The 15,994-nt window shown below is 38.9% G+C and overlaps 1 protein-coding gene across 4 annotated transcripts in view; it reads right to left on the reverse strand.

The window, feature by feature from the left end:
- The window catches only part of LOC122565939 (E3 ubiquitin-protein ligase MIB1), a 674,113-nt gene that overhangs the window by 233,001 nt on the left and 425,118 nt on the right, over positions 1-15,994 (reverse strand). The window contains exon 11 of one of the 4 annotated variants that reach the window (XM_043722492.1): positions 448-466. The exons of the other annotated variants lie outside the window; for them this stretch is intronic. Coding sequence (XP_043578427.1) covers positions 463-466 — 4 coding nt within the window. The 3' untranslated portion in view covers positions 448-462. Of the gene's footprint in view, positions 1-447; positions 467-15,994 lie in introns of those variants that run through there. 4 annotated transcript variants of the gene reach the window in all.

Raw genomic sequence — 15,994 nt, forward strand, 5'->3', positions numbered from 1 at the left:
TTAACAAAATTCTACTTCCTTCTTCTTACCTTTCTCACACACCGGAATCCTTGTTTCGTGATAACAGACAGCACGTCATTTTCGCGTTATCATCGCGCGACGTCAGAGCGCCGCGATGCTTCTCGCTTGTTGCATGGACGATTACGCGACGAATTAAAATAACCGGAGTTGTACGGTTGGTGTCCGTAAAACGAACACCATCCATCTCAAGGACTTGGAAACGAGGGCATCCTGATTACCGTCGAGGACGAGAACAGCTTCGTCGGTTATTTTCACCGGCGCGCATCACCTGTTATCTCATCGTGCAAGTTGGTCTATCTGTGTAGGAAGAACGTGTCCCGTCATCGGGACACGATCAAATTGTCCGAGAAGGTGCTCGTTTCGACGGCGAAATCTAGTTACTCACCGCGGGAATGACGTCAACGTGAGCCTTCACTCGGGGAAGACGGTCATGTGCGGTACTTACCTAGAAAGGGAAAGAAAAATGAAAGGTTAGAACGCGTACAGTTAAGGCGAGAGACAAGGACCAGGCCAGAAACGAATCGACCAGGTTCAGGGCAAACGCAATCGCGAAGGTGGAACAATGGTATTCGCTTAATAAAGAGCGACGAGGCGATTTAATGACGCATTCGGTGCACACGCAATCGCGATATTGAAATATTTTGCCGTGTGCTGCAGCAGTGTGTCGATCGCACTTCTGACGCGTGTATTTCAATATCACTACAACAGCTACGTTCTTTGACTCCAATGATGAATTCATCATGGAAATATTCCGTTTTGCTCGCGACGATCTTTTGCGTCGCCGTTTTATTGATACCATCAAACACGTGGCATCGGCATTCGTATAGTTGTGATTCGAACTGGGATTTTGTGCTTATTTGTTTCATATTCCTTGCAACTTGCGATCTCTGTATACTCGAATCCTTTGAACGCAGAGTTTGAACTTTCTCGTGCGGAATTTTATAAGATTCTTATGCCATTTACTAATATGTCCGTTTTATTGTCATATTCTAATGTAACATTTGATTGAAAATTGTTATCGTCTACGTGTACATAGGGTGTCGTACCTAATTCGAACATTTTTTATGACAGGGAAAGGATGTTAGAGGAAAGGATTATTTTATTCGAAGGAACAAATATTACGATGTTCGAACAATTCTTCTCAATGTAATTTTTATCCAGATTTCAAGCTCATCGGAGTCCCTTTCGATGGAACTAAATATTTTTATCGTCGTAAAATAACAGCTAAGGTCAAGACGAATAAAACAACCCATAATACCAGGATACTATAATAATATGAATAAATAAAAATGCAGGAGGAAAATGAGTGATTAAAACGTTAGCAAGAATCACGATTGAAATTCCCGCAACACGCTAAAATAGACGAATGACTTCTGGAAAAAGAGATGTCATTCTGTTTTCTTTCCCCTTGTTCGGTAGGTAAAGCAAATTTTTGTAGCATGTTCTGTGCGAATTAGTTAATGGTATCAGATCCTTGTGACAGACCATTGCGTGCTACGTACGACTGAGAACGTGCACACAATCGCTGCTAGAATTGTTAAAAAGATGGAAAGGTTATTCATGTGAGAGTTTTATTCCGTAAAGAAAATATAATATCAGATCTAATGTTCAATTAGGACATAGTTTAAAGCTAGATACATATCGTGAAACGCATTACCGTTGCAATTGTAAGATAACTCCAATGAAATTATAATCGCGATGATTAGGCACTTGCTATAACAACAGATACAAATACTAAAGTGTATCGTGGTACTTACACCGATACAAAATAATGGTACATTCTCAAGGAGATAATAGTAGAAAATACAAGCGATTTTAATAAAAGCTCGATTATTAAACGTTCAATAATCGTCAGAAGAAAATCAACCGTTTAGCTCGGCGTGAAATCAAACGAACGTTCTGTCTGTCTGCTTTATTCTTAGCCCGATCAACCCTCTGCTATTTTAGTAACAAACTTGCCCAATCCCACGTATAAGTACACGGTTCTCTCATTGGCGCGTTTCTTTCTCAAATCGGTGGCTTTAAAGCCGCTAGAAAAATAGCCGAGGACTACAAAAGGGTCGGCGACATAGGCAGAAAATCGATCACGAGAAAAACGAAGCGTTGGCCGCCCTGCATCTCGCTGGAAAATTCGAAAGAATGTGTCACCGTCGCAGAAAGGGCGGAAAAAAGCCTCCTTCCCGCCTCCCTTCCTTCTGCGTCTATCCGGCGTTTTTTTAAAGGGCGGCAAATTCCCGGCGGGAGAGAAGGAGTCGCGAAAAAATGGGGTGGAGCCGTATTTCGAGATCGTACATCGCCGGTACAGGGGCGCAAAGTGTTGAAGGGGGTTGACAGAAATGGCTGCGGAAGGGGATAGCTGAAGGTGCGTCACTCACAGCTGACACCCTCCGCGCTCACCCTCGAGCCGGCTTCCACGCGGAACCCTCGCTTAGATTAATGTTTCTCTTTACTTAAGGGCCTTCCAGGACCCCCTTTTTTCTGCATCGCGACTGCATCCAGAAACAGAATCGGAGAAAGAAGGTAAAACCGCGATGACTTGACGCAATTTACATCGGTCTTCCCTTCGTTACCGAGGCAAGGCAACTGCAGAGTCGAGACGTCCACGGTGTAACGCGGTATCCGTGTAACGACTGTTTTTAGAGGGGCACTGGCCGGCAAAGAACAGCTGCCTTTTTGCGCCACCACGGTATTCCCGGCTTCCTGGGATTATTTTATGGATGCACTCGTGTTGCGTCTCCCGAGAAGGAAAATTAATGCTGCTTTAATTCCTCGCGCAGCCAAGTATCGCCATATTTCTTTGGGCAGAGACACGTTCCCTGGTATTTTTGGAGACTAATGGGGACGGGCGGTGGAATTCGCTGCGGCAAACTATGGTACGAAGAGTAAGAACATATTCTCCGTGCTTTAAAAATTAGATAGAAAGTGCGATACGATATATCGCGACCAGTGTGTTTGGAAGACGCGATGAGAGATCTAAGTCATGTAGATTGGAACTGCAGATGCGAAATATACATCTGTTCTCGTAATACATGTTCGATGAATATGGAATGATCGTGGAAAAAGATGAATCGAAACACAGTGTGAAAATTGCTTTTCAATGTCGTTCTGAAGATTGTACGGCTGTAGTGTTTGTCTAAGAAGAAGTATAAAAAGCAAATATCAATAAGAAAGTCGAATAATCGAATAACCGTAAACAGCGTGGAGAAATGAAATTTTATATTTCGATGAAACTAATGAAGAGTTTTTGGTAAAATGTATTTATTCTCGCAATAAAAGAAATTTGCCTACGTCATGGAACGATAGAAACTACAATTTTCAAGACCGTGATTGTCGTTTTTATCTGCGGTCTAATAATAACAGTCTAATAAAAGATCGTAAAACCTCTGAGCGAAAATGTAATTCGCATCGCTTTGTTTCCAACGAGATTTTCTTTCTGCCAGAAAAATCGACGACTCTGCGGCCCGTTCTCTGCATCTCCTTAATTCGTCCCTGACCTTGCTGACCACACAGGCACAGCCGAGTAAGTACTCAAGTGACCCGGTACGGCCGTGTGTTTATCGATCGCTTGCAAAGTATTCGAGCGAGTCTGTGCACGCGCGTGTCGCTGCAAGCCTCGAAAATACGCATTTCCCGCTAACTGAAGAGAGTAGGCGTGAGAAAATCAGCGTAACTTCAAACGACTGATCGAAAGGAGAAACGATTGCCTCCTCGGCATATCGATGAGAACGTGTCGACGAGAATTCCTCGCGATCACGTTAACGCCTCTCGCGATTATAAAGAGAAAAGAAAAAAATAAACGTTTGCAGCCACGAGACGCGCAAATCGTTCGTATGTAACTCGAGTTACACGTATATAATTATACATGTGCTGTTTGTCGATAAGGAAATTCGCGAATTCCATGCACGACTCCGTGATTAGGATCTGTAAACTCGCGAGCGGATTTTGATGAAGTTTAAAACATAGAGCAGTGAGGCGGAAAGATAACGGGAAGGTAACGGGATGTCTTGATTTAATGCACGATTTTCTCTGATTCGAGGAGAGACGAGATGAGATTGGAAGGATCGAATAGAATTTTTATGCTCGTAATTTTGACACTTTTTAATTTGTATAGAATTTAATTTGTAATTTTGTCACTTTTTTATTTGAAGCGCGAAGGTATACTTTTTTCATAAAATTTCCTGTTTGGAAATTTTGTGGAAATATATGCACACGCACTGAAAAAATAATATTCTTTACTTACGAATTATCCGTATACATATGTAATATACATACAAGACATATATTTATTAACGAGAATGTAACTACATTTTTCAAACAAGCCGAAGTACAAAAGTACATAAAATGTAGTATTTGCTATTTAATATTGTTTTATAATATTTGCCGTGTACGCTGCGTTGTATGCAATGAACTAATGGATATAAAAACTAGAAATTCCTGAATATAGTACGAAAAATTTTAAATTTACATTACAGTAGTATTATATATCAGCAATCAAATTAATAGCTCTTACAGGTAAAACTACACGTGTTGCTATATCTAACATAAAATTGCCTCTGTTATATGAGCCGTTTTGTATAAAATAAATTTCTAAAATGCTTATGTGTCGTTTAAACACAGACACATAAATATGATGATTATAATTAGAAAACAAAAGAGCACAACTAAATACAGGACGCTATTGTAAGTGAACCTGTGTACATGCGAATAATCTATCGTGGTTATTCACTCCATCAACAGGAAATCCGTAGCTACCATATTATACCGTAATGATAGAATCGCCAATTTCATGGTCAATTTATCGCCATTTTTGATATCGCTGTGATAACGTCGAGCGCTGCTTTGAAATAAACGATGCTACGTAAACAGCTGCATCGCTATCTATGAATACCAATAGGCTGACACAAACATAGGCTTACGTGAGCGGTCAGAGGTTACGCGAGTGTAATAATAGAAATCTTGACATAGATAGTAGAGCTCACGCCCTGATGACTTTTTACGATAGAAATTTTTAGTTATCAGCAACATTAATGTTGCAGCTTACCTGTGACAGCGACGTGAAAGCGTGAATATTATACAGCGTGCGTTTGAGACGCCATACATATAAAATTCTGAATGAAATCTGAAATACTGAAAATTAAATAAAAACGGACGAACTTATTGTTCGACATAACGTTTGCTGCTTTATAAAACATTGCGTCGAACATGTATGAGTCGGATATATATTTTGCTAAGACGAATTATAACAAACACGTTCTACATCCAAATGAAAAGTACAGTTAACTTCACACAGTTTAATAAAACATAGTGTAACGTAATTTTAAAAATAATTTTGCCGTGTCTAATAACATAGAGTTATAAAGCGGTATAAACCAAGTAAAAAGAAATACATATATCCTATATCCACCTACAAATACCACCAAAAATCCAGATATCAACCTAAAAAACAATTGCAGACTTCCAATTCCAAAAGCCATAATCCCTTTCTGTCACGTATATCTACGAAAGACATCGTATCATCCCTATCACACGTCGACAATCCCGACAACATTCCTGTAACGTTCAGGACGCGTATGTCCTAGTAAAATCAGGCCAGTCTCTCTACAACGAAAAAGCAATATTAACCACAGCATCGACGACGAAACGCAGCGAGACAAAAAAAAAAAAAAAAATCGCCGTTCAATTTCCTTCGAAAGATTCAACATCGTCGAGGATGTGAGGAAGGGACTAGGTAGCTGGAACTCTGTCGGTTGTTCCCGTGAAAATCGAACGTTTAAACAATGATACGCCATTAACACGCCACGTGCGTGATAAACAACGGCGAAAAAGCATTGCAGGCCGATCGTGGAGTAGCAGGAGCCCGATTAAAGCCGCCTCGAATCGAATTCGAGCGTATCACGATCGCATAGCAAGGGGAATAGGTATGGGGGGTTTCGATCCTGATACGGACAAAGCGGCATCAATCCGATCAATCTATCCCAGCATCCCTGGAAACGCAGTCGGTTAAATCCCAGCCTGATCGTCTTACACAGTTCACAGGACATCGTTCGCATCGTGATATGTACACCCGACAAAGTGAGTGCGCACTCACGTAGCTATTGGGCGGCCAGCTTCTATACGGTGGCGCACTACGAGAAATTCCATGATGTTCGCAAATATTGACTCGCGCGCTGGATATCCGGCTGCGCTCGAGCTAAGTTCGTGCCAGCCAGATTATGTATTTTGCCCCTGTGTCAATACCTTATTACGAATTGCGTAATGATACGTATACATGTGTCCGTGGTTTATGTATGTGCGTCCGTGCCAGGTGTTAGACCCTATACACCGGGTGTCGCCCGCGGCCACCACGCCCCTCGCTATTGTTCAGATAATATTACGAGTCAATGTATTGAAAGAGTGAAATTCGAAAGAATTTTAAGGGTACATGCGATTCGACAATTCGGCGAATTTTTAGAGGCTTCGTTTTAACCCGTCCAGGAATTCGACCGCAGTAAGAGAACAAAAAATTGAAATTATTTACAGTGGTTACGAAAAGATATTGGTATGTACTGTGGTTTTCCAACGAAGCGCTTTTTTCTTATCAGGTTCTACATGTATTACAAATTTTACGATTTTTAAATCGTACGAACGTACCACTGAACGATGTGATTTAGTAAACTGGTACGTAAATGGTATAATAAATATCACAGTGCACCGATACTTTTACTTCTTGATTGAACAATCAGCGTAATAAATATATACGAGTGGCGATATTGGGTCGATAATTTGATAGTATCGAGAGTAATATCGGAATCAGAAAAATGAATCTCGGGAACAGAGATTAATTAAGCGGAATAATCTTAAAATTTCTAAAATTCCAAGAATTCGTCATTTCTATTTTAATTAAAATGCTGGCCGACTGCCTGTTTCCCTTTAACACGGTGCAACAACAAATCGTCTCGTCCATTAGATATTAATCCGTCAAATGAATTCAATTAGATCGACTTCTGGCGTATCGACGATTTAATGATTGTTCCATGATTAATGCCTCGTCTGTTTCCCAGTATTTTCAGATGTACGATGTCACGTCGATTTGAAAACCGGCGGGAAATCTCCTAACGGCGTGGTCGAGTGCTTGGAGGCTAACAGAGCCACAAAATATTATTCAAAAGGACCAAGCACGTTCATAAATAACGCTAACGTTAATCCGACAGGTCTGATGACTATAGTGCGGTTGCATGGCGGCCATGGTTGCTGCTGCATCCTGGCTGCGATGCGATTCCACGGCCGCTGAGCACGAGCCAGGTGCGGATTTCCCGAACAAATATGGATTGGCCGAAACTAGGCTGGTTTAGGGCTGTCGCAACGTTCGGGCTTTTGTCATCGGCCATGTTCGTTTCACGTTCGATTGCTAGAGATTACGCGGTGAATCTTTCGTGAGGTTATGATGCTTGCGGAACCATTGTCAATCGTGTTTCCGATATGTCTCGTTTACCGATCTACATTTCTATCTTTTTACTACACACGTATAAACCAATTCTGCTGAAAGATTCTGACTAAGCTGGTGTGTTTCGAATTTACCGCCATCGATTTATCAAGTTAATTTACAGTAAACCTTTTTATTATAGTAAACAAATTTTAATACCATTTTAATTTCTTTTCTACCTTTTGTTCTATCCATTTGAAAAATTAGCGGCTCATTTAATATTTTATACTAACGTTCTACGCTCGATATTTATTAAGATTCGGGAAAGTAGTTATTTTGTCCAAGATTCTCACATCGATATTGCAATAAATATTCCTTTAATTTCAAATGCAAATAAATGGAAGTTAATGGACGTGCGATACGACAGAAGCTCAAAACTAAATCAAGAACTAAATTACTGATACTCGCTGTTCTTTTGTGAAGCTGGTATCGGCGTGGATTAATTATTTTATTGTCCTGAGCGATCCTTTTTCTCAAGTTGATGAGATTATTGTTAAAATCTTAAATCTTATGTATTAATCCTCCATAGTGGAACGTCTCAAAGAAGATAACGACTCTTAAGTGTCTCGATAATTTCTTAATGATTCTTCGCGTTTGCTTCAATTTTCGTACATGTTCTAATACTTCGAACGAGGGTGTAGTACATATCGACCTAGCGACGAGAAAGTCATTTTTCCTGTTTCACGTGGCTGGCCTACTTTTAGATTTTCGTGCGTCGAGAAGCTTGTTTGGCAGAGACAGTCGGAAAGATACGACGACGATGTGTTTGATGTTTTTTTCAAGAAGTTTCGTGTCGCCTGCTCCATTGCCGAGCTATTGAGAATGTTTTGAAGCATATAAAAGATTCGAAAATGCTTATGCCAAATTCCAAGGTAATGTAGCGTTTACTAAAGTACAGTTCGCGCAACGATATAGCGAAGTCGTAAATTAACATTCTTATGCGCCATTTACACGTATGTAGGGAACAATAATTTTCGACCAAATGCTAAAATGTAATGTTCAAGCAAACATGCAAATGAATGCAATCCATGCCTCGCGATAATTACGCGTAGCTGTACTGTTGCGGATTAAATAATCCGATTTAGCATAAATTAAATAAGCTCTGTGTACAGAAACAAAATTAACAAAATTTAGGAAAGTTGTGTATATTCTGTTAAATTATCGAGCAACGACACCATAGTCGCTACCATGCTAGATTGAACTAAAATATCCATTACAGATCACATTTTTTCCATTTTTTTTTTTTTTATAACATGTTTAATAATATAATATTTTTATTAATAAATATTCTTATTCTAAACGATAAATAACAGTCTGAAATGTGGTTCTTTAACTAAACGCGTTAATTTCCTTTCAGTCGACATATAAAGCTCTATCTATTGACATGGTAATTCGATTTTCTAATGTTCAACATTTATAACACACGCAACGTTATATATTCATAAAGGGCGTATATAGGTGTTCATATACCTTCGTGAGCCAATGTGAAAGGGCAGGCACGGATGAGATCGGTTCCTGGAATCGACGATATGACTCGGACTGTATAAATTTCGAATCGCCAATTTATCGGCGCTATACGTTCTGCCGGTCGCGTGCTTAAATCAGCGGGGCTCGAAAGGAAATTCTTCGGGGCGGCACGGCCGTATATCGACGTTATAAATCCGATTGGTACGGTCGAGCGGGGCCGAAAGATAGTCTGCATAAAGCGGCATAAACGTACGATTATGATATAAACAGCGACAGATCTGGCGAGTTACGTAACGACGTGGCAGAGAGAGATCGTAGCAACCGTGCTCTGGCCATTGAATCACCTGCATGCATGCATGCTATCTCGAACGCGAATCACCGTCGGATCGATTAGAAAAGAATTGACCTAGAAACGCGTGACCGAAATAAAACAGACGCGACCTTAAAATAAATCCTCCGAGTGTATGTATCGCGAGTTTCTCTTTGTCATTCTCTTTTTCTCTTCCTTCTCCCCTTTTGTTTTTTCTCTTTCTTTCTTTCACTTCGTTTTAGAGTTGTTCGAGAGAAAAACGCATGCTCCGTTTGCATGTTTGTTTTCGTTGATGGAAAGCGAGCCCGCGTTAATCGGACCAACGACAAGTCTCGTTAAAAAGTTTCGAGAAAGAAAGGTAGGCGTGAATTCGATGAGCATTGTTTGTTGGAACGAGTTATTTTGGGGATTTTCGTGGAAAAACAGTAACGATATATAGCAATTTTTATTTGACGGATCAGTTTGAGAGCAACTCTTTAACTCTCGTGAACAGTTCACGCCAATTTAATCCACATCGAAAGCCAAAGGTTTTGCAACTTTTTATTAAAATATGCAACGCGTGTGAAACTCATCGATTGTTGTTATCGTGTATTGTATACAGATTATTCGCTACATGTGAATTTATACAATAAATCTATACAAACGTGTGCAATAGATATTCTGGTTGTCGTATGCAAGTAAGCAGTAATCGAATAATTAAGTTTCAAGTATAAGAGATGCACGAAAAGAGTGTTTGAAATTAGCGTGAAAGAAGAATCGCAGAATTTAAAATTTTCGTCGGCGGACAATCATCCTGAATTACAAAAATCTGCGAAGAATTTCAAAACTGTCTTAATTCCCATCTTCGTCTGAGATTTTCGATCGATCGTCTTCTAATGAATAGTTAGCTACTTCATATAACCCATACACCGTATTACTAGTTTTAACATAAAATCTATTCAAGTTGCTTATTTACATCAAAATAGCTACTCGAAGGCAGTGCCTACGGTCGAAGGGCAAAGCCAAGCGTCCGAAAAATCCTATAACAAATTTCGCAGAAAACAAATGTACATAGCAGTAAAAGAAGAGAAGCATCGACATCGTACAAACGGTATCCAAAGACAAAGAGAACGCAACGCGTGGTGAAGAAAGCAATTTCGCGTAACAATATGAGAGAACGGAGACGCAACGGTAGTGGCGTGGCTAGTGTAGAACAATTTCTCGTCGACCAATAGCCTGCTGGTGCACGGCACGGACCTCTCGAAGCCACGTAACATTTACACGAGCCATTTTATTCCCAAGTACGCCCACAAAAGTTATCTTTCACCACACGCGTTATTCACGTGTCCGAGCTGCGCTCGCGCGCCAACACGAGCACGTGTGCACGTGCACCACGCAATAAGCGCAATAATTCCAGCGCGTCGCACGACAGTAATAGCGACCAACAAACTACGAAATCCCTGTACGCGACAACTATCGTAAACACACGCGTACACGTGCATACACAGGAGTACGTGCACATACAGTCGGAGACAAAAATAAGCGGACAGGTAATGGAAATAAGTATAAATGAAGATCCATTAAACACGGCTAGCTTGCGTAGAAATTTAAATGTTCAGTAGGATTATTTACCAAATAATCTATGTATCATAAGGATAGAAAATAAACAAAATTTCACACGTTCATTGCGAAGCCGACACACGTATCGAGCAGAAGGGAGCGTTTCAGTGACGGTATACGTATCAGTATTCTTCTGTTTTTTTCTTTTTTAATATTTCTCAACAATTCAGCGTATATTCCATTTTTCAATGGAATATAGTCATCGAGAGTAAGAATCGTGGAGATCCTTCTGCATTATTTTGTATTCATATATAATACTAGTTCGATTAAGCTTCATTGATATCTACTTCCACTATCTGTCCACTTATTTTTGTTCCGAACTGTACATAGACAAACACAAACGCAGGCCGGCAGGTAGGCCAGTGTGCACTTTATAACCGGTGAACGACCGGGCCAGCTCGCAAACCACCATTTTTGCCGGAATCCGGCGTACTTTCCAGCGTGATGGCCACGCGTATTCCAGCCTGACCACGTACGAACTGGGCTACATTTATTATACAGGTGGGACGAGCAGAAACGCGTATAAATATCGGGGCTGTGGGCGAACCGTTACGTAAAGGGTAGACGAGGCATACGAGGGTGGAGAGCATTTTGACCTCCGAAGATAGCATCGACGCAACAGCCGGCGATGCAAATATCAAACCACTGTGTAATGTAACACCGATGGTGTGCCACCTTATACCGGGTGGTTCGATTAATTGAGACAGTTCGATGGAGAATTGGGTGGATACTTTGTATAGAGGTCGTGGTTTTGAAGTAACACGCAACTAAGTTTGGATCTTTTATGTGACTATGCAGTTAATCGTTGTTTGTCAATGATCGACATGACGCATACCTAGTGACAATCATGGGTTGCTGGTTCAAAAAAGAGAAACAAGAAAAGGAATGGTAGAAATATTAGACGAAAAATATTATATTCGTATGTTGCATTTTTCTTCGTACAAAAGTATTATCAATTTTTAACTATTATCTACTTTTTGTCTGTTCTTAGATAAATTACCAGACGAATCTTTGAAAAAGATCAATCATCTTTCGATAGTTTAAAATAATTGTATTAATTATCGTTGGTATTCGTCACAGAGTACATAGAGTTTATAGCATTTCAACCATGATAGGTGATTCGTAAGCAATGTTGAGTGAAATGATTTCGTTTACCATTGATCGTACAAAGCATAAGCTTAATAAATTATGCAAATTTATTGTATCGAAAGACTTGCAAACTTCTGTTATAAACATGAAACTCCTCGTCGATTTAACGGTTAGAAATTTGCGACAATTGATCGCAAATCTCGACGCGAAATCTTCAAATCTAAAATCTTGTTCACGAAATCCAGATTTTTCATTATCATACGCGTATCAAGAAAATCATAGGAATTAATCAAACTATCTAAATCGCGTTAAACAGACCATCCTATATGTTAGCGCGACCAATATGTTGTCTGTGATCACGAATAACCATTCTGGGTGCGTGTATGGGCCGAGAAAGTTGTGTGTGGGTGCGTGACACTGGCTTATCGGCAGAGAACGATATTTCGGCCGAAGCTGGCAGAATGGAAGCGTGCACGCGCGTTCCCCCAGCGACAGTTTCGGTGAAACGCGACTGTCGAGGTTTCATCGCGCCATTTACAATGTAATAATTGGACAGCGGGAACGATAACGGGATAGTCTAGCAACGTGTGGCTCGTTTGACCCAACGGGCCTTTCAGTCTTCTTCCACCTCCATTGTGCACGACGTTACACGGTCTTTTTAGCGCGTGAAAATTCAGAAATCGTTGGAATTCCGTACTGTACAATAGCAGGAACGCGAGATGTAGGAAATTTTGTATTAAAAATCCAATTTAGCGCTAAATTTTTAATGTCGGCTGCCATTTCGAAGAGACATAGTCGCTTAGGAATCTAGAATATAATTTTATAATTCAAAATTAGAACGCTAGGTTGGAACGTGTTTCAATTCCATCAAAAAGAAATATACCCTACAAAGAAAATTCATATAATAATACGAAGGCTGAGGTTTTACACTTTTGCCTTTTTTTAAAATAGCTAATTTGGAAAACGCTTACATTAAGAATGCGTTTTTTTTTTAATTTGATATTAATAGCCTAAATCTAATTCAATATTTGTAAAGCTAATTCTCTCGACATGAATAGTAAAAAAGAAAAAGTTGAATGTCGATATTCTGAGTTTACACGAGGGAATAAACGTGTGATTTTACAATGCGGAATGAGTCACAAGAAATCTTTTATGTTTTTGTATCAAGTACGTATTTCTTTTACGTTTACCTTTCAACTTCCCTATATACAACATACGTATCATTAAGTTACCATAAAATTAAATAGATGTTCATAAATGTATAGCTGTTTTAAGTTCTATAAACCATAAGCTATAACTTTGCTTTGGTAGTATACAACATGTACCAAAACTTTCTTCCTAAGTTTATGATTTACGGTTCAATTTTATGAGACTATAATATTTACCTGTAAATTATATGTATGAGCACTTGCTAGTGCTCACTAGTGCTTGCCAGTGCCATAAAATTGTATATGGATAAGGCAAATAGTGTAGACATTGATACGACTTAACACATATAATTTTTCGATGATGAGAATATACTTGAAAAAGATATCAAAAAGAAATTAGAAGATTATAATTTTATCGTAAAATTATATCGTAAAATATCTAGCATTCTATTGTACTTTATTTACTTTAAAATAATTTCGTTTAATTGCAATTAAACATTAATGTCTGTATATCTAAAATTACAACCAATGAACTCTCGAAAAGAGAGCTGTACGTATCAATTCATACGTAGCTAATTTGACAAAATTATAACTAAAACTTATTTCTTTCGACTGCTTTCCAGGAAGCTGTTCAATTTTTAAGCAGATATTTATAAATAATTTAAAAATATTATTAAAGCGGATATTATAATAATTTTAAACAAACTAATTTTTCAACCTTTCCAATATAATCATTATTTAGAGTTATATTTTAGTCTTTTTGCTATCAAACATTAATATCTTTGTTTAATAATATCCATATGTTCATCAACTCCCACTCTCTCCGTCTAACCATCCATTGTTTCCATTTGTTTCAATCTCTCCAGCTATCTATTCGTCTACTTCTATCTGTATTTACTCATCCGTTTACCTGTCCATTTAACTCAACGTCTACCTCTACCTTGGTCTATCTACTGGCAGTAGAGTTGTCCGTGGCTAGCCTGTCAGTCACGCAGACGGCGCGCAAGTGATCACAACCGATATTGGTCAGCCGTAGCTGTACTGTTACCGAATTCGAAACACGGAACATGGTCGCATGAATTGATCAACGATTGCAGCGTTTGACAATTTCCCTTTATGCCAGTCTTTCTAAAGTGACGCGAATAAAGATAAAATTACTGAACAAAAATTATTAACTGACATTACTCAACGTAATGTTACTGATGTGTATGAAAAACGAAATTCGTGAACAAATACGATTATTAGTGATTTAATTCTTTATAGCCAGAGAATTTACTTATAAATGGAGATAACGTAATTAATTATAATTCTTTATCTTTGATCGTACAAATACTGTTTTACCTTCGGTCAATGATTATACACTATATATTCATCGCTGCTTTTAACAAATCACTTAGTTTTGTAAAAACAGGATATAACAGAACAATCTCGTGCTGATTGTTTGCTGATATTCAATCGGTAATTAGCCAGGTTCAAGTATACGTCGATGTTGGATATTTCATTTGATTTCAAGCGTTTCAAATTAAAGATGGTTCAGAGTGTATCTGTTATCAATCTGAAAATGCTTCGGGATCGTTGCTAAGGAAACGAGATGACAGCAACAAGAGAGACAGATTGATGTTATGAAAATAAAATTGACAGGAGTCGTTCTAAAGTTTATGGCAAAAGAGATTTATTTGTTTATTGTTAAAGAATTATAATCAAGTATCATATCCAGACTACGAATGTTTATGCATCTATGAGAAATTTCAAGGTACAAAATACACGTAATATGAAGAGATATGTAAAATATCCAAGGTGAAGAGCATATATCGTAACATTCAGTAAATGATACAGGTTTCTATTTAGGTTTCCTTTCTTTTATCATTCCGACGAGAGTACGAATTTACATAAACATCCACAGTCTAGTTACATGAAAAGAGATTTGTTTATTTGCTTGACAAAGTTACAAACTCTATTTCCCCAGGAACGAATCGTCATACGAAGAAATTTCATTTTGCATTTTCGACTTGTTTTCTTACGTAACATCACTTTATCGCTGATTGCACCGCGATTGCCGAGATTCCCTGCACCCTGTATTTCGTAATTTCGTTTTAACAATGCTTCTTACGTAATCAACATCCCAAAAGGCGTATCGTTATTCCTCTCTCGGGACATCGCTTTTGACCGTTGCGGAATTTACTTTTTCAAGCTCCATTAATAGTCCGAATTGCACGAAAGTCTGCTTACTTCTACTGTCAACTGATAATGAGGCACGATAAGCTCCGAGTCGAGTGATACTTGACCAGACCTCCGGCAACGAAATCTCGCGTTGAGTGACTCTCAACGTTAGCTCGTTAAGGGGACAAATTATGAGTAAAACGTTGGAACTTGTCTGATAAATACGAACGAGGTAAACGTTATCTCAAGTGTAACTGCAAGACGTTTTTCGTTTCTTAAGTCGCGTTCGAGTTCGGTCCATAAACTGGAATCGATAGACGCAACGATGTAAGTTGCTCGATAAAATTCGTTTCACGAATTGATGGTCCAAGTTTTAGAGTCAGTATGGGATAGTGTACTTTGAAATGAAGTTTCTCTTGTCGCTAATGTATATAGCACTGCAGTGGACGAGTACGATCGTTCCTTTTGTTAGTAGAAACGGTATGATAATATCGAAAATTGAAGTTGAAGTTTGTAACGTTCGAATAAAACTTTTCATTTCTCGTAGCCGTGGCTCATTAGTATTTTACCTTCGGCGTAAATCGATTCCACGCATTGTTATTTAAATTCTGATTCGTTAGTTATTCGTGTAGCACGCTACTATCAAACGATTTAAAAACTGGTGCATTAATTGCTATAGAAGAATTATGATCCATGTACAATCTACGAATACATATTCCGAGATCGGAACAACTTGAA

Source organism: Bombus pyrosoma, linkage group LG3 (assembly GCF_014825855.1).
Source record: "Bombus pyrosoma isolate SC7728 linkage group LG3, ASM1482585v1, whole genome shotgun sequence".
Taxonomy (NCBI): Eukaryota; Metazoa; Arthropoda; class Insecta; order Hymenoptera; family Apidae; genus Bombus; species Bombus pyrosoma.